Source organism: Rhineura floridana, chromosome 3 (genome assembly GCF_030035675.1).
Source record: "Rhineura floridana isolate rRhiFlo1 chromosome 3, rRhiFlo1.hap2, whole genome shotgun sequence".
Classification (NCBI taxonomy): domain Eukaryota; kingdom Metazoa; phylum Chordata; class Lepidosauria; order Squamata; family Rhineuridae; genus Rhineura; species Rhineura floridana.
In genome coordinates, this window is record NC_084482.1 from 4,131,182 (window position 1) to 4,150,421 (window position 19,240).

At 44.5% G+C, this 19,240-nt stretch overlaps 1 protein-coding gene across 6 annotated transcripts in view; it reads right to left on the reverse strand.

Moving 5' to 3' along the window:
- Positions 1-13,677, reverse strand: part of IRAK1 (interleukin 1 receptor associated kinase 1) — a 37,390-nt gene extending 23,713 nt beyond the window's left edge. For 2 of the 6 annotated variants that reach the window (XM_061613947.1, XM_061613946.1), the window contains exons 1-3: positions 13,417-13,677; positions 6,761-6,928; positions 2,989-3,180 (exon numbers count right to left, since the gene is read on the reverse strand). In XM_061613947.1, the coding sequence (XP_061469931.1) occupies positions 2,989-3,180; positions 6,761-6,928; positions 13,417-13,525 (469 nt within the window). In that variant the 5' untranslated portion in view covers positions 13,526-13,677. The other 4 variants (XM_061613948.1, XM_061613949.1, XM_061613950.1 and 1 more) reach the window with 4 other exon arrangements.
- Between the last annotated feature and the right edge of the window lie 5,563 nt (positions 13,678-19,240).

Sequence of the window (19,240 nt, forward strand, 5' to 3'; positions counted from 1 at the left end):
CCAATGAAGTTGACAGGCAGTACGTTCTGAATTGACAAAAAATAACATTCCCACCTACCCATGCTTAATTAGCTCATGGTTCACCACCAGCGGTTTATAAGAGCCACATATTTAAGCATTTGCTTGATAATCACTCCCCTTGAAGGAACAGGTTCGTAGCTTGGGAGTTCTTTTCGATCCTTCCTTGTCTCTTGAGGCCCAGGTGGCCTCGGTGGCACGGAATGCTTTCTACCATCTTCGACTGGTAGCCCAGCTACGTCCCTATCTGGACAGTGACGACCTCGCCTCAGTTGTTCATGCTCTGGTAACTTCTAGATTGGACTACTGCAACGCGCTCTACGTTGGGCTGCCCTTGAAGACTGTTCGGAAACTACAGCTAGTCCAGAATGCAGCGGCCAGATTGTTGACGCGGACCAGATAACACCTGTTCTGGCCTGTCTGCACTGGCTTCCTATTTGTTTCTGGGCTAGATTCAAAGTGCTGGTTTTGACCTATAAAGCCCTACACGGCATGGGACCGCAATACCTGGTGGAACGCCTCTCCCAATATGAACCTACCCGTACACTGCGCTCAACATCTAAGGCCCTCCTCCGAGTACCATCCCATCGAGAAGCTCGGAGGGTGGTGACTAGAGCTAGGGCCTTTTCAGTGGTGGCCGCCGAACTGTGGAACAGTCTCCACGATGAGGTGCGCCTGGCGCCGACGCTACTATCTTTTCGGCACCAGGTGAAAACCTTTTTATACTCCCAGGCATTTTAAAGTGTATTTTAACAGCATTTCTGTATTTTGGACGTTGTTTGGTTCTTTTGTTGTTTGTTTGTTTTGTTTCTTGATTTCTTGTATTTATTGTATTTATATATTGTGCTTGTTTTTATCTTTTTGTACACCGCCCAGAGAGCCTTCGGGCTTAGGGCGGTATATAAATTAAATTAAATAAATAAATTAAATAACTAAATAAATAAAATAAGCAACAAGAAATTGCATGCAAGTGAATGAGCAGCTGGTGCAGCAGGGATGGAGCACTGCATTCTTCCTTTGTACCCAGTACAGAAGTGCAGTAGGTAGCTACTGCAAGAGGGGTGGTGCTCTGTGCCTCCTCCGTCCAACTTCAGAAGGCTAGCAATTTTGTGAGCTTTTCACAAGGCTGGTTTAGATATCTTCATATGTACAAATTCATAGAAGACAGGCCTATCAAAGGCTGCTAACCAAAGTAGCTCAATGGACCTCTAAATACCAGACACAGAAAACAAAAACGAAGAAGCTGAGCAAAGGGTCATCAAATCCACACCCTTCTTGTGATTTTCCCCAAAGCCTCTGGCCGACCACTGCTGAGAGACAAAGTGCTGAACTAGATGGCCCCTGGGTCTGACCTAGCAAGGCAATTATTTTCACTAAGCTGCAGCCACATAAAAATCACAGGTGCTTCTCAAAAATAAGGTAGATAACCAGCCACCCATATAAACCAATACACCTGTTACTGTGTTACTTTTGACTAAGTAAATGAGAACAAGCTGAGAAGTTAAGTGAAGATACTCTAAGAGAACATTAAACAAGCTTCAAGCTCTTCCATTTAAGAAGCAACAACTAAAAGGAGACTACGGCCTAGTGCTCATTAAGGTCTTAAAACCTATGTTTTCAGTTGGTGCGTCAACTGACTAAATGTCCGCCCAATTTTTTTTAAAAAAGCAAGTGGGGGAGGTAGATGTCAAGAAGATGTCTAGCTTGGCTTTTTCTCTGACATGCTAGCTTTCTATGTATATCAGGGGTGGGGAACTTATGTCCCTGCCACTTGATGCTGCTGGACTCCCAACTGCCATCAGCCCCAGCCAGCAGGGATGATGAAAGTTGTAGTTCCAACAACATCTGCAGGGTACTACCTTCCCCATCCCTGATGCATGGGGCGTTATTTTGTATGGAAGAACAGCATGCAATCATGTAAGTTCCCCACTTGCTGTCTGAAGTGGTGCAGCCCAGATAAAGATTCATCGCTTAGATTCATGAGCCTCTTTTTGTCCCTGGAGATCCTGACTTAGGATAGGGAGTTGAACTATGCTGTTCTGTAGCCTAGCTTCAGGGGTAGGGTTGTATATGCTCTGTGCTAAAAAACATGAACACCAAAAAAGCCAAATTCTGCAACTTATAAAAATTATGCAAATTAAGCATCTTTGAAAATTATTTGCCTCTTACTTCTGATAGCTAAGGAAGGGGCCAAGAGATACACACTCCACCTGCTCAAAACAGGACTCCTACTCACCCTGTTCTACCACCCCTCCTCACAAGGCATTCCACCACACACACTTGCAGGACCACCATAATTGCTTTAAAGGCTAGAAACATGCATTGGTTCAAGTAAAGCAGAAACTCTCAGGAAGCCATTGTAAGGCATAACGGTTCAAATCCAGGTCCAAAACCCCATTCAGCCATGAAGCTTGCTGAGTGGCCTTGGACCACCAGGCACAGTCTCTCAGCCTAACCTATCTCACAAGGTTGTTGTGAGGATTAAATGGAGAGTGAGGAGAACCATGTATGCCACCTTCAGTTCCTTGGAGGAAAGCTGGGCTGTAAATGTAATTATAAAATATAAATAAATAACAAAAAAACTCCAGAATACACACAGTCCCACCAAGGAGTCTATTAATGCACAAAAGATTCCCAATAGGCCAAGAATATGCCCCAGCCGTTTCCACTGCTCAGAAGCCGCAGAAGGAGATATTTTGTGAAAGGAGAGGCTTTAAATCAAGGGTAACTAATGTGGTACCCCCAAGATGGGAGTTAGAGTCAACACAGTGAAAAGTCAGGAATGATGGGAGTTGTAGTACAACAACTTCTGGAGGACACCATGTCAGCTGCCCCTGTTTTAGAGGGTGGAAAGCATTGAGCATTGCAGACCATGGGTCATTAAGCATTTCCACTAAAGGAGAAAAGCAGGTTATACATTTTTACCACCAAGACATACATACTTCCACTAGCCATGGCATCCAATTTTACCTGGCACAAGCGGGGATGTTTGTCTGTGAGGTTGCCAAAACGTTTCCCTGACCCTGCTGCTGCTATTGCTACCAGGATCTGGGGCAGGCAGGGCATGTAGGGGCTCAGGCCAGGTAGGTGGGGGCTCTGGAGACATGGACGGAAGATGAGAAAACAATGCACTGGGCTTTGCAGGTTGTGGTGGTGGATGCCCTAGAAAAAAGAAGAGAAAAAGAGAGAGAGAAAAGAAGTTAACCAGCCTTCAAAAACATGGGGGGGGGGTCACTGTATTACCTTCCTTTGATTTCATAACCTTGGGTGTTGTGTCTGCCTCCGGAGCCCTTGCAGAAAAGGAAAAAGTGTTCTAGCAGCAGGCAGGAATGATACCAGCACACAAGTGATCCATGCAGTAACATGCAGCCTAGTCTTGACAAAGGGTCCATGGGGAAAAACCACAGCTCATGCACTTGTTTTGCATACAGAAAGCCACAATTTCAAGCTTAGTCATCTCCACTTAAAAGCAAGTCTGGAAGCAAGGCTGAGAAAGAACTCGACCCAAGATGCTGGGGAACTGCCAGCAGCCAGAGTAGACCAGCCTTTGCCAACAGCTGTGCTAGCTGGGGCTAATGGGAATTGTAGTCAAAAACATCTGGAGGGCACCAGGTTGGCAAAGGCTAGAATAGACAATACTTGCCTAGATGGACCACTGGTTTTTGACTCATATAAAACACCTTTCAATGTTTACATGAACATGGGACCCTGAGTATTTTCAGGGCTTAGAATTTGCCACCTGATACCAGTGGATCAAATCATCACCTATGATTCTACTGTACATTATGCAGAGAAATGTTAACAGACTTCCTTTTCTTCACTGAACTGTTCACCCCAGCTGTCTTCAGCTTGGCATCATAGCCTACAAATGCTGCTGCCTGCAGGAGTTCATAGCATCAGAGGAATCTACAACTGTTGTGCCAGAAGCTCTGGGAAATTGTCCAATGCACGTTTCAGCAAAAGACAAGACAGAACAAGTCAAGGAAGAAAGCAATGTCTCCAGGTTCATAAGATGAGCAATGCTCAAATCAGGGTATGGTTAGATCAGTAAAGCCCCAGTTTTACCCTTGTGAACTTCCTATGCTCTGCCTCTTTGGCATACATGTTCATTCACATACATGAGACTTCAAGCATATTTTTCTCAAAATTCTCAACACAGTCAAAATTGTCTAGAAGCATTGGGCATCTTCAATATGTTCAATACACACCCAATATATATATTCAATACACACCCAAGACCCAGGTTCTCTTCTCCACTTACCACTCGGCACAGACCTGGGCTGAATGCAGTCTTTTGCCTCCCTAATATGGAAGTGGGTAAAAGGATGTCTCCCCACTCCTCTTTTTTAAGGCATTAGGATTTCTTGTTAGAAATTCCTTTGTAGCAGTTCACTTTCAGAATAATCAACGTTAATCTTACAGGACTTGTTTTATAACACTGCATTTTGTATCACATTTTTATGCAACAGGTCTTGCATCTTTGCTAATCTTTTACCCAGCTGTATCCAAGAAAACATTTAGGCTTTACTGTAGTGTCTCCTTAGAAACATATCACCGGGAGTCATGAACTCAGAAATGTTACTATTATTTGAGTTGCCATTATTTGGCTGCCGATACCATCAAATCCTCTGGTGCTGCTGCAATGGAAGGAATCTCATGACTCAATTGCTTTTACCAGGCCTTAGTCCAGAGGCGAGGAGCCTGTGACTGCTCCAGAAGCTGTTGGGCTCCAATTCCCATCAGCCCCAGCCAGCCTGACCAGCAGTCAGGGATGATGGCGTTATAGTCCTTTGGCACCACCCTGGGGTCCTTTGGGAGAAATGGCAGGATATAAATGTAATAAACAACCAACCTCCTGGTGGTGTACAGGCACTCCATTCCTGTCTGGACTCTTTACCAACTGAGAGAAGTGGTGAGGGTGAGAGGAGACAAGTGAAGGGAGATTGCCCAGCACTCGATGTCCAAGTTTCAGCACTGTCAACTGAAGGTGAAGCTATGAAGCCAGCCACCACTAGAAAGCCTCCCAGACTTATCCATGTGAGGAACAAGCCACATTTAAAAGACTTAGAGGTTGACTGCTAGCTAGGACGATGGGCTTGGAAGCCTAAGCTAAATCCCGGTCCAAGTACAAATACTCTGGTGACTGCTGGCAAGTCACTCTTCCTCAGGCCACTACTCTTGTCCTGAAGATGTCTCACAGAGATGCTGCAGGACAGACTTTCAGAATGTAGTACTTAGAAAGCTCTATGGTGATGAACTTGAGATCAATGGGGGCATGCAATAGGGCTTTTGCTGTGTTAGTATTTATTTATTTATTTGTATACCGCCCCATAGCCGAAGCTCTCTGGGCAGTTTACAATACCTAAAAACACTAAAAACACATATACAAATTTAAAACACAATTTAAACATTTAAAACACAATTTAAACATTTAAAGATAACAGTGATGGTGCCAGGCGCACCTCGTCAAGAAAATCATTCCATAATTTGGGGGGCCACCACTGAGAAGGCCCTCTCCCTTGTTGCCACCCTCCCAGCTTCCCTCGGAGTAGGCACCCGGAGGAGGGCCTTAGATGTTGAGCGTAGTGTACGGATTGGTTCGTATCGGGAGAAGCGTTCCATCAGGTATTGTGGTCCCAAGCCGTGTAAGGCTTTATAGGTTAAAACCAGCACCTTGAATTGAGCTCAGAAGCATACAGGCAGCCAATGCAAGCGGGCCAGAATCGGTTTTATATGTTCGGACCATCTGGTCCCTGTTACCAATCTGGCCACTGCATTTTGCACAAGCTGCAGTTTCCAAACCGTCTTCAAAGGCAGCCCCACGTAGAGTACATTGCAGTAATCTAACTTGGAGGTTACCAGAGCATGGACAACTGAAGCCAGGTTATCCATGTTATCCCTTTCCAGATAGGGACGCAGCTGGGCCACCAACTGAAGTTGGTAGAAGGCACTCCGTACCACCGTGGCTACCTGCGCCTCAAGTGACAGAGATGATTAGTACCCACATTATGAAATGCCCTCCTGCCCAGAGTTCTGCAGGAGATATCATGTACCTCCCTTCACCACTAAGTGGAAACCTATTATTTCTTAGAAGCATTCCCAACTGATGGCTGATGCAATTTTTTTTCTTTTTTTTAAATGAGGCTTATCATATTTCACTCTACATTTCAAACAGTTAGATTTCTGACTTTCAGCCTAGTTCATGTTGCACTTTACAAGTTACTTTACTTCGCTTTTCTGTATAAAAGGAACTTTTTATAATCCACTTCTGAACAAAAAGGTCTCAAAGCAGGATACAATCTAGTCATACCACACACATGCATACAATAAATGCGGCAGCAGAAACAAGACATACATTTCAGTCTTTTGAGACAAGCATTTGAACCTCAAAAAAGTTCTAACAGCCCACCTGAAAGCACCAAATTCTTGGGCGATAACAATTTTTAAAAATCTCCAAATGTGGGCTGATCGTCAGGTGTCATGATGGAAAGGAGAAATAAGGGAGACCATGAGATTGCAAGCAGCAAGATTCTGGGACTGAGGCTATAGGCACCAGAGGTGGGGTGGATGAGAGGAAAGGAAAGAAGAAGGGTGCATTCCACCCCATTTTTGGAAAGTTTTTTCATAGAAAACAGGCTGGAAAGAGTTGCTTGACCTCATAGCTTAATTCCTCCAGAGCTACCAACCAACATCCATACTGAGTTATAGGGGGGAGGGCAGGCAAGGCTCACGATGGGCTCACATGAAGCGATGACATCACGCGCCAGGTAAAGCTCCAAGTCATTGAGGATCAGGAGTAAGTCGCCAACACAGGCATTGCGATTAATCCAGGCCCACATAAGGTTGTGTGTCCGCCCATCCATCTTTTCATACAGACGCAGCTCCACCTGATCTCGTACAATCCTGGAGGCTGGGATGCAAGAGAACAAGGGAGAAAGCCAGTCACAATTGAGGCATTTGCACTCAGGAGGCTAGGCCAAGATTTTGGCATGTGAACAAGCTTGATTATTATGCTACACTTGAATCCAAGTGTTATATTGTAATTATATTCTACTCAGATTTCAACAAGGCATAGCAATATTTGCCTCCATCTTGCATCCTCTTAATCCTTTTTTCCTGTTATAAATAACCCCACAAGCCTGGAATCTTATCATGTAGATAGATGTGATGGCAGGATACTGCCTTTTGATCAAAGCTAAGGATTGGCAAATGATGACTAAATCCCTTCTCTCAAGCTCTGAAAATCTGGCCTCCAGCATGGATTTCCTGGTCTCAAGCCTACCCTCCACCCCGGATTCTCTTCAGCCATTTCTCTTATCCCAACATATAGGCAAAAAGCTTTTTCTTCTCTCCCTGCTGGTATGAGCAGCACAGAGAATAATCTCTTCTGACTTCTAGCAGCTCTGCACAGGTCTCATGCAGAGGTCTCTCTCACCACCTGCTACCCATTTTTTTTAAAGCCTGGTTATGCCAGGGATTGAGCTTAAAACTTTCTGCATGTAAAACATGTGTTGTACCACTAAGCTATGGCATCTCACAGCAGCCTATGCTCTGCCAGTCTTTTCCCTACATGTACCTCCCTGCATGTACAGTGCACTGGGGCTGCAAAAAAGGCAAATGCTACTTTAGGCTGCATTAGAAGTATAGTTTCCAAATCATGTGAAGTACTCGTTTCCTTCTGTTCAGCACTGGCTAGGCCTCAGTATCCAGTTCTGGACACCTCACTTTATGAAGGATGCAGACAAACTGGTACAGGTTCAGTGGAGGTCAAAGAAGACTATCAGGGGACTGGAAACAAAGCCCTATGAGGAGAGACTGAAAGAACTGGGCACGTTTAGCCTTGAGAAAAGGGGAGATATGACAGCACTCTTCAAGTACTTGAAAGGTTGTCACATAGAGGAGGGCCAGGATCTCTTCTCAATCATCCCAGAAGGCAAGACATGGAATAATGGGCTCAAGTTACACGAAGCCAGATTTCGTCTGAACTTCAGGAAAAACTTCCTAACTGTTAAAGCAGTACGACAATGGAACCCGTTACCTAGGGAGGTGGTGGGCTCTCCAACATTGGAGGCATTAGTGGCAGCTGAGCAGTCATCTAAGAACATAAGAAGAGCCTGCTGGATCAGGCCAGTGGCCCATCTAGTCCAGCATCCTGTTCTCACAGTGGCCAACCAGGTGCCTGGGGGAAGCCCCCAAGCAGGACCCGAGTGCAAGAACACTCTCCCGTCCTGAGGCTTCCGGCAACTGGTTTTCAGAAGCATAGTGCCTCTGACTAGGGTGGCAGAGCACAGCCATCATGGCTAGTAGCCATTGATAGCCCTGTCCTCCATGAATTTGTCTAATCTTCTTTTAAAGCCGTCCAAGCTGGTGGCCATTACTGCATCTTGTGGGAGCAAATTCCATAGTTTAACTATGCGCTGAGTAAAGTAGTACTTCCTTTTGTCTGTCCTGAATCTTCCAACATTCCGCTTCTTCTGTTGGGTATGAACAAGGGGTTGGACTTGATGGCTTTATAGGCTCCTTCAAACTCTACTATTCTATGATTCTACCTTAGCTAATAACATTTCTTCTGAAGTCAAGAGATACATGCAATTGGGAATGAGCTACTGAGGTGACTAAGAGGTTCTGCCAAAAACATCTGTTGCTATTCATAGAAGGGAAAAAAGGATTAAGTAGTCCTTTGCCAAGGATCCTCCATGGCGCAGAGTGGTAAGTGGCAGTAACGCAGCCAAAGCTCTGCTCACGGCCGGAGTTCGATTCCAACGGAAGGAGGAAGTCGAATCTCCGGTAAAAGGGGTCGAGGTCCACTCAGCCTTCCATCCATCTGTGGTCAGTAAAATGAGTACCCGGCATAAGCTAGGGGGTAAAGAAAGGCCGGGGAAGGAACTGGCAATCCCACCCCATATATACGGTCTGCCTAGTAAACGTCGCAAGACGTCACCCTAAGAGTCGGAAACGACACGCACTACAAGTGCGGGGACCCCTTTACCTTTAGTCCTTTGCCTACTTTTGACTTAAGTGGATATGAGTCAGTGTTGCTGGTCTTCAGGCCTTGTTTAATGAAGAATTAAACAAATGTTCAAATAACTGCCAAACAGGAGAATCAACCCTTACCTGCTCACAGAGATTTAACAAAACACTTCTCAATTTACCCAGTCTTGGATTGGGCCACTTGCCCTCCCTTATTTGGGTTTTAGGCTGTACAGCCAAGATGTGCTGGATACGGCTATTTTGGCAGAATGATATCTCAACTACACTCCCCCTGAAAGAACAGGTACGTAGTTTGGGGGTTCTTTTCGATTCTTCCTTGTCTCTTGAGGCCCAAGTGGCCTCGGTGGCACAGAATGCATTTTACCATCTTCGTCTGGTAGCCCAACTACGCCCCTATCTGGACAGGGACGACCTCGCCTCCGTTGTTCATGCTCTGGTAACTTCAAGATTGGATTACTGTAATGCGCTCTACGTAGGGCTGCCCTTGAAGACAGTTCGGAAGCTTCAGCTGGTGCAGAACGCGGCTGCCAGACTATTGACGAGGACCAGTCGGTCTTCGCATATAACACCTATTCTGGCGCGTCTGCACTGGCTCCCTATTTGCTTCCGGGCGAGATTCAAGGTGCTGGTTTTGACCTATAAAGCCTTACACGGCGTGGGACCTCAATACCTTGTGGAACGCCTCTCTCGCTATGAACCTACCCGTTCACTTCGTTCAGAATCTAAGGCCCTCCTCCGGGTACCAGCTCATCGGGAAGCCCGGAGGGTGGTTACTAGATCTAGGGCCTTTTCTGTGGTGGCCCCTGAGTTGTGGAACAGCCTCCCCGAAGAGGTACGCCTGGCGCCTACACTTCTATCTTTCCGGCGCCAGGTAAAGACCTTTTTATGCTCCCAGGCATTTTAATCTTTTAATTTTCTTAATCTTTCTACTTTTAACATGTATCCTTCTTAATTTGTGTTGTATTTCGTTTTTGTTGTGCTTTCTGTTGTTTGTTTGTACATGTTTTTGTGATTTTTTACTATGATATATTGTATTTTATCTTGTTTGTTCACCGCTCTGAGAGCTATTCTGCTAAGGGCGGTATATAAATTGAAATAATAAAATAAATAAATAAATAAAATAAATATTCTTATTCCTAGGAAAAGCTGAGCTTGAAACTGGAAGCTGTGCCACATTTATTGGGGGGGGGTCCATAGCTTAGTGGCAGAGCATCTGCGTTGCATATAGAAGGTCCAACTTCAATCCCCGGCATATCCAGGGAGGACAGGGAGTGTCTCCTGCCTGAAATCCTGGAGAGCCACTACCAGTCAGCATAGACAATACTGAACTAAATGGACCAATGGTCTGACTCAGTGTAAGGCAGGTTCCAACGCTTCTACGTATCACATGTGATTGGGTCAATTTATTTCAGCCACACTGAAGGTCAAAAGCATTCAGACAATTGTAACCTGGTTTCAATATTAACTATTCCAGGTAGGGCTGAGTTAGAAACAAGATTTACTGGAAAATCATAAAAGAAGAAATGGGGGGGGGGATCATCATACTTTTACTGTACATGGGTTGGATTGTCATAGCACAGCTTAACTGAGTTACAAGAAGTTGAAAGCTATGTTGTCTAAAGCCTTTAAACAAAAAACAGTGGCGGCTTCTGAGTCAAGCACCATGGCAGCATCTAGCTAAACGCCTCACCTCCATTCACTCTGAAGGCAGACAGAGCCCTGGCTTGCATATTTAAAAACAAAAACATGTGATCACCTTGGGAAGAGCACAGAGATGATGGCAAGTTTCTAGCCTGGCAGGAACTGAGTGGAAGCACCAGTTGTATGAACCAGTACTTCCACATGGGGGCTGTTGATGGAACTCCTCCGTCTGCACAGCTGCGAGCTGTTAGGAGTGCAGTTGAAAGTCTACAAATAGCAGAGGTGACATAGACAGCCACCAAATGGAGGCACTGGTTCATTCAACTGGCACTTCAACCCAATTCCCACTGGGCTGCAAATTTGCTAGCAGCCATGCCTTGTCCTACAGGTAACCATGTTGGGTGGTGGGATTTTTTTAAGCATATGAAACTGGGCAGAGTTTCCTGTGAAAAATCACATTTGGTTCTTTTATGCAAAACTAGCCGGTAAGCCCTCAATGATTATTATTCGTAATATTAATGGATCCTCTAGCATTATGCCAATCCAGACATATTATATTTTCAATTCACATAAGGTTTATCTGTAACATTAATGAATCCTCCAGCATAATGCCAATCCAGATACATTATGATATTTTTAATTCACATAAGAGCGCCTGCTGGGAGGAAGGGCGGGAAATAGATAAATAAATAAATAAAATAAGGTTCATGCACAAGTTTGGGCCACAGTAAATCAGCCTATAAAGGGGCTACCCACAACACTGTCTTGCTTTTCACAACTAACATGCTAAGGGAGACTTACCATGAGGCAAGCTGAGGCAGCTTCCTCAAGCGGCACATTTGGAATACTGTTAAAGACAGAAAGAACAGGGTACAGGCAAATCTGACCCATGGAAGACCATTTACTGGGATAGTCTCCTGGGCATGCCCCACTGAAATAACACAGGAGCTGTACAAGATCACAGTGGAAATTCCCCAGAAGGCTATGCTTTATTAACCAAGAATGACAGCATGTCTGCCTCACTTGGATCTCCTTCTTCAGCCATCAGAACATCATGGGCTGACCCTGATAACACAGCTGCTCTTTATTTAAAGGGGGGGAAGGCAGCTTAAGGTGTGGGACAACTTAGCAGTGTACACGTGATGCAAGTCAAGACTTTCATGGTTGCATATGGTCATTCTTGCCAAGGGAATCTCCATCCTGGGACTCTTTACCATACTAAACCAGTCCCCATCCCCACCTTCCCAGCCACCACCTTCTTTAACAGCTGCTTTTTTACTCCCGGTTGGTAGAGGTAGGGACGAACTTCTCATCTTGCACAAGACACTTCCTTCACCTTCAGGGCTCCCCTCCACCCCCACCCCCACCCCCACATACTTTAATTCCATGTTGACAACTTGATTCCTGTATTGATCCAGAGCAATTTCTGCCCTGTGGAGTAAATGAAGAAATTCAGGCTGCAGAGAGAGGCAAAGGTTCTATGCCAATTATCAGCAAATTGTTTTCCTAGAGAACCACTTTGAGAAGGGGATTGGAGGATGATAGGTTGGCCATCTCCTCACCATCACCACCTCAAAATGGGTTGCTGGTAAGTCCCATGGCCACAGTTACTGCTCCTTCCACACCTCATTTTTGCCTCAGGCTGGGAGGAGTGGATTTGGCATCAGGAGGCCCGATTTGCCCTTTGCTGATCCTTGGCCTATATGCAAAACAAGAGCAACTAAGGGTACGTGTGCCCATTTAGAGCTGCATCTTTCAGGGTTGGCAGGCAACAGAATTGCAGCCTTTGAAAACCATGTTGATGACAATATTACATCATTTTCTGTTTGGCTATGTCACAGTCACAAATATTAGAGCCTGTTAGACCTAGTCCAGTATCCTATTTCCACGGGTGGTCAGTCAGTTGCCTCTGGAAAACTCACAAGCAAGACATAGAGCAGTAACCCTCCCATCCTGCTCATCTCCTTCAGCAACCGGTATTGAAAGGAACACTGCCCCTGACCATGGAAGTTTCATTTAGCTGCTGTAACTGGCAACACATCTATTCTCTGTTAATATGACTAATAATGTTTTAAAGCCATTGCTATATTTTGCAATAGCAAATTCCATAAATTATTTGTATATTGCGGAAGGACCTTAGCTCAGCAGATGGCTCCAGGTTCAGTTCCCAGCATCTTCTATTTGGTCTGGGAGAGACTCCTGTCAGTAAGGCCTGGAGAGCTGCTGCCAGTCAACAGACAATATTGGGCTTGATGAACCATTGGTCTGACTCAAAATAAGGCAGCTTCCTATGCGTATTGTTTGAACAAGACTTTTCGTTTGTCTGTCCTACCCATAAAAAAACCAGCCACATTAATTTCATACCAGTTGTGTCCATTTACTATATATGTTACTCTAATCCTTTTCCCAATCTCTCCCGTTCCGCTCTATCCTCTCTTCCCTGTCACGTCGGTAGTTAAGTTCGTAAGTATTTTGAGGGCAGGGAATAATCTTTTTCCATCTTTTAAAATAATAATTCTTTGGGCACTGTTACCTTATTCAAAGCGGTACACAAACAATACCATTGTTCCATTTTACCTAAGAGACACTCAATGAGAGGACAGGCACTTTGATTTTGAGGACCTTACCGGGGAAAAGAAAAGGATTAAACGCACAAAGAAGTATTATACAGGGTAACTAGTCCTCACGAAGAGGCTTTGAATACGACATACAAGATGTCTCTTCCCATTCTCTCCCTCGCCTGGCTGTCAACCTCCTCCCACTCACCGAAGCGCTCCCACTCCGCTCGGCCCAGCGCGTCCATGATTTCGTAGAACTTGCACATGACCAAGGCTGGCAATTCGCAAAGAAGCCGGGACGACCCGGAACCGGCCATAACCCCCGGTCCTTCTTACGACTATCGCCTTTCGCCACCCAGGCCAGGCCATAGGAGAGGTTGGACAAGGGGGAGGGAAGGAAGAACGGGGAAACTAGAAATGAAAAGGGGTCACTTCCCCTTTAAATAGTACTTGGGATGGAAAGGGTCCTTTTGGAACGCCTCTCTCGTCGCTTTGCGCGTGCGCAAACGAGTTGCGTGAGATTTGCTTCCTCGCAAAGGCCTCTTAATGAGACGTTACGTATGTGTCATGTGGCTCGGCGAGCTACAGCTACCTTGAATGAGGCCATGGCGGGCGTTTCCATAGCAATAGATTTAGGCACTCTTTATTGGAGTATATTGCTCTGGTTCCCTCTAGTGGCCTAGGCGGGAGCTAAGAGCAATAGCTTATGGGACATTAATGAAGAGGCTGTCTATTTTGTATGTTCTTCAAATGCTGGAGATTGGTGGGACCACAGCCTTCGAAGGAAGGATTCGTGGTGTCATAGCCCCGCTAAAGGCTGCGTTACAGCGATATATAAGTAGGGACAACTCGATTATTTCAAGCTCTTCCTCGTGGTGGGGTTTGCGGATGTAAACGTAAGGATGTACTTACTTGGGAGTAAGTTCCATTGTACGCAGTAGTAGTTATTTCCGAGTAAATACGCAAAATATAGGACTGCGCAATCAAGGAAGTTTTTTTTATTGGATAAATCTTCAGCAATCTTGCTTGGAATCGACACGTTCCAGGATCTTCACTCTTGTTTTCTGCAGCAGAGCACAGGACTGCTAGCTCCACACATCAAGGGGTTGGGTAATCCTGCAAAGGTGTGCTGTAACATGATGCTCATAAAGTCCTTTTCCCTCCTTAAAAGCAACAGAGTGTTAAAACATGAAATATATGGAGCATGTTTACATATTTTATTTGAATACTTTGTAGATTAAAGAGGCTGTTTGTAGGATTGTAAGCAGGTCTACTTAGTTTAATAGGAGTCAGCGCAGAGTGCAATAGCTTATGCCCTGATAAATAAGTAGCCTTGCAACTAGATTCAACGGAGTTAAGCAAAGACATACTTAAACCTATTGAGTGATATCTGACATAAGTCATAATATGAGTTGGCCTATGAAAATAAACTTGTTATGACAAAATTAAATCCATAGGTTTCAATGGGTCTACTCTCACAGTATAATTTAGATAATAGAATAGTAGAGTTGGAACGGGCCTATAAGGCCATCAAGTCCAGCCCCCTGCTCAATGCAGGAATCCAGAACAAAGCATTCCCAATAGATGGCTGTCCAGCTGCCTCTTGAACTCCTCCAGTGTCGGAGAGCCCACTACCTCTCTAGGTAATTGGTTCCATTGTCATATGGCTCTAACAGTTAGGAAGTTTTTTCTGATGTTCAGTTGAAATCTTGGGGTGAAATATGCAGCCCAATCTTGTGCGTTTATTGCAGATTAAGCTCTATTAAACTCAATGAGACTTACTATTAAAAAGAAACAGACTATCAAAGTTTCATTTTTCCATACGCTCAACATACAAAGTCTTCATTTCTGTTGCTATGTAGCAAATTCTGAACCTAATGAAAAAGCTGTTAAGGTGGCAGTTGCTTAATTTAGAACTATCCTTTTATTTGGACAGAAGGGTGCCATTTGGATTTTCTGATTACTTTCACACTTTGAAATTAATAAAAATACATTTGACACAGATTTCTAGGATGAATGGGGGGGGGAATTTTCTGGTTTAGATTCTCTGTAGTAACACAGGAAAGAAGCAAAGTAGAACATCAACAAACATACAAAAATATAATTCTCCATCTTTGGAGATGGCAGGTGTTGCCACCACTCACCATATGCTCAGAGGCAAGTTACCAAATTTTTCCAAGGTATACAGGAAGTGGATTGGACTGTGAAAGACCAACCCAAATGGTGTTTGCATTTTGACCAATTTGTAGGGCAGTCCAACATCTCAGAGGAGGTCAGGTCTCCTGCTCCCCTGGTGCATTCACTGTAGCTGCCCAATTTCCCTGCTTTTTAAAGTTTGATAGAAATATCTGTGGGCTATAGGTACATTCTTAAACCGCAAGGTTTTTTGCCTATGAGTGAATAGCACTCAAAGCTTTCACAAGTTTTCCCTCAATAATCCAGCTCTGTAAAGAAAGGCCAGTATGAAGGGCATGGCCAAGTCCATCTAATACATGCATGGCTGTGGTGAGATTTGAACCAGGGAAGTCCTGACTCCCAGCTCCCACCTCTAGTTGCCCCACTGCATCAGCTGTCTGAACATAAACAGATATGTTCAAGCAAGTGCTATTGCTACCATCATGCAGCTCCAATAATATAACAAGGGATATCTGCCTCTCATTTTTGAAAACCAGAGGTTTACGTCAAGCAGCAGAGGCCAAAATGGTTCCTGAAAAAGTCTTTCTGATATTGTCAGGGCATACAATGGAAGTAGAAAGGGCACATATGACAGCTGCCTAAGATTAGGACACTGGTCAGATGAACTATTCCATGAAGTCAAGAACACCTCTGGGTAAGTGGTAGCTTACCTTTTTATTGTATCATGGTTTCATGCTATATGAACGGCTGGAGTTAGGGTCACGCATCTCATTTAAAAGCAGGTGGAATGGACTGTAACCCATGTACGTTTATACTATCATAAATTTGTTAAGCCTTTAAGGTGCTTTGTTGTTTTCTCTCCAGAGAGTTTCTGCCCTTGCACCATGGCAGTGTGTTGCAACAACAGGCATCTCTGAACAGGATCAGAGACACAAGATTCAGAAATGCACATGAAAAAGTAAGCAAATGGAACAAGCAGCAGGAGTTCAGTGTTGCTAGCAAGCCATAATTTTACCCTGTCGGTCAGTTAGCTAGAATGAGAGAATGCAAAGGCAATTTTTTTTGTCAGATTAGGTTTGTGATTAATATGTTGTATCATACATTAATGCACTGAGGCATTGCATGCATATGGTGTGGAAGTTTTGTTCTGCTCCTCTATACAGCTCTGCCCCTAAAGAAAGCCAGCTGGGAGGGGGGATTTGACAACTATGTGTGTGTGTGTTTTGGTTACCCAGCTGAAGCAGCAAGCTTAGGACAGTTAAATAACTGGCTGCCATTTCACACTGAACCATGTTGCTAGCCGCATTTCATCTGTGGGGTTCTTGCTACCCCTAGGCAGGCATGGACATAGGACAGAATCTCTGGTCAATTGAGGGAGACATTCCCTTCATAACGAGAAGGCACTCCTTAGGCAGGAACACTTTGTCACTAGGTATTTCAGAAACTTTTCTTCTGAGTGACAAGAATTTTGCCCATTCTCAGGGGCACTCAGGTCTAGATGCCAGCATATTCATAAACAGTGGGTGGCATAAGGCACTTTTGGCTGTGGAATTTACCCACCTGTCAATGTTGAACCCTGCCATTTGCTTTAAGGAGGAGGGGTTCCTGTAATCTGCTATGGGGCTTTGCAAAGCCTCTGAGGAGGACTAGATTCTTTTCTAAATGAGTTGGCAGAAGATAGCCCATGGCTGCTGGGATTCTTACAAAAATGCTGGAGGTGGGTTGTGGTCTGATGGAGCAAGTCACTTTTTATGTTCTTAAACAAGAGTGCATTGTCAGGATCATTCAGTCCAAATTAGGTTCGCCTCAACATTTTTAGATTCTGCTCATATTTTGTACATTGACAATGACTAAGTTAATTAGGTGGTAGGGAAGTCCTCTGGCTTTAAAAACAAACTAATCCACACTTCATACAGCCCACCTAGATTTTAAAAATCTGTTTTGTTACTGTTCCAGTAAATTTAATGCTTTAAAATATTTGACAATACCCAGTCCATTACCAATCCTTCTTTATTATATTTTTATCCCACCTTTCTTCAACAGAGCTGTAGCCAGCATGCATGTGGTTCCCATGCAGGCGCTGAACAGGCCTGTATAGTATCAGCAACATTGCTGAATGGTGCCTTCATACCATATGCTGGGACTACAGCTGCATAATTCCCTGCCTCTGGAGTGTTGCTGAAATCTAAGCTCCACAAGCGTTATTAAGACTTGTTGCCCTACAATTCCCCTCATCCCTGACCATTGGCTATGCTGACTGGGGATAATGGGAGTTGGAGTCCAACATAATATGGAGGGCTTAAGGTTCCCCATCTATGCTTTAACCATTGGGATAGCATTCAGGAGAGTAGGGTAGTTATATTATTTTAGAATTATTATCCACCCGTGGCCCATGGGAACTTCTAATACTTAGTTGGTTTAGAAATATCAATGAGCAGTATTCAACTAGTGTATCCTGTCTTTAAGTGCAAGGACTACCGCAGTATGTTGGTCACTATTCTGGTGGAGTACCTGAGAATGCCCCTTTAATTTCACTCATGTATGAATGATTGCTGCTCTGTTCTTCAGACAGAACTACAGCCTTGCACACAGGAACAATGGTGCTGGTGGTGGTGAGAAAGCATCTTTCCCTCTCACTACTGGATGCCTCAGTGTTCACAGCCCTCGGAAGTGTAACATGCAGGCCTGCTCTCTCTCTCACCCTCACTCACACACACAACTAGCATTCTGTTTGTTCAATAGCTCTTCTGTGTTTATTTACCAACGCAGATCAGCCTTAGAAAATAACAGCTGGTGCTTGATCCTTAGGGAAAATAGGATAGATTTAAAACGTTGCAAATTTTCAAAAAATGACAATTGTTCTTCCATTCTAGGTATTCTGATTGGGCTGTATCATTGGTCTGAGGCAGCAATTTTCAAAACTGTGTTCCAGGGATTCCTGAGATTTCTCAGTAGCCTACTGAAGTATTTGATGAAAAGATCAATAGTATCAGGCCAGCTTCCTTGCAGGACAATGCTAGAGTTAAAGTGAATTACCATTATTTTGCCACCTTCTTTGCTGGTGGCAAAATGGGTGGTGGTAGATTATGCAATTTTGGAGGGAGGGACTAACTTATCCATGGCTGCATCATATTCCTCCCAGCAGTTGCCATTTTGATTCATCAAGAATCTTTGACCACATTCATACCAGACACTTACTCCATTCTTATTCCACTTTAAGTAGTCATGGCTTCCCCCAAAGAATCCTGGGAAGTGTAGTTTGTGAAAGGTGCTGAGAGTTCTTAGGAGACCCCTATTCCCCTCATAGAGCTACAACTTCAGAGTTTTCTAGGAAGAGGGATTGATTGTTAAACCACTCTGACAGTTGGAGCTCTGTGAGAAGGAGTCACCCAATAACTCAGCACCTTTTACAAACTACCTTTCCCAGGATCCTTTGGGTGAAGCCATGCCTGCTTAAAGTGGAATAAATGTGAATGTGGCTTTTGTCTAAGCATTGTTATGTTATCATAGGTGCTAAGAGAAAAAATGGTGAATGAAAAATATAACTTCTAGTCATGTTTGATTCACAGAATCACTATAAAGCAGGGGTGCCTAACCATTGCCTAAGGGCCACATTCAACCTTTGCTAACCCTCTGGGGACCACATCCAAGTGGTGGGCATGACCACACCTTGAAGCTTCTTACACTTGTGTGCATATACCACACACTTCTACACTGAGCACACACAGAGCTTCCCTTTCAACTGAACTATGGAAATCACTGGAGAAGGGGGTGCTCCTCCCCACATCAGATAAGAGGTGTGCACCCTGAAGGAAGACAGCAGCAAGGAAAGCCCATGCCAGACAGCAGCTACCAGTGGCTCCAGTAGAGTCAGCCTGAAGGGACTCTTTTGCCCT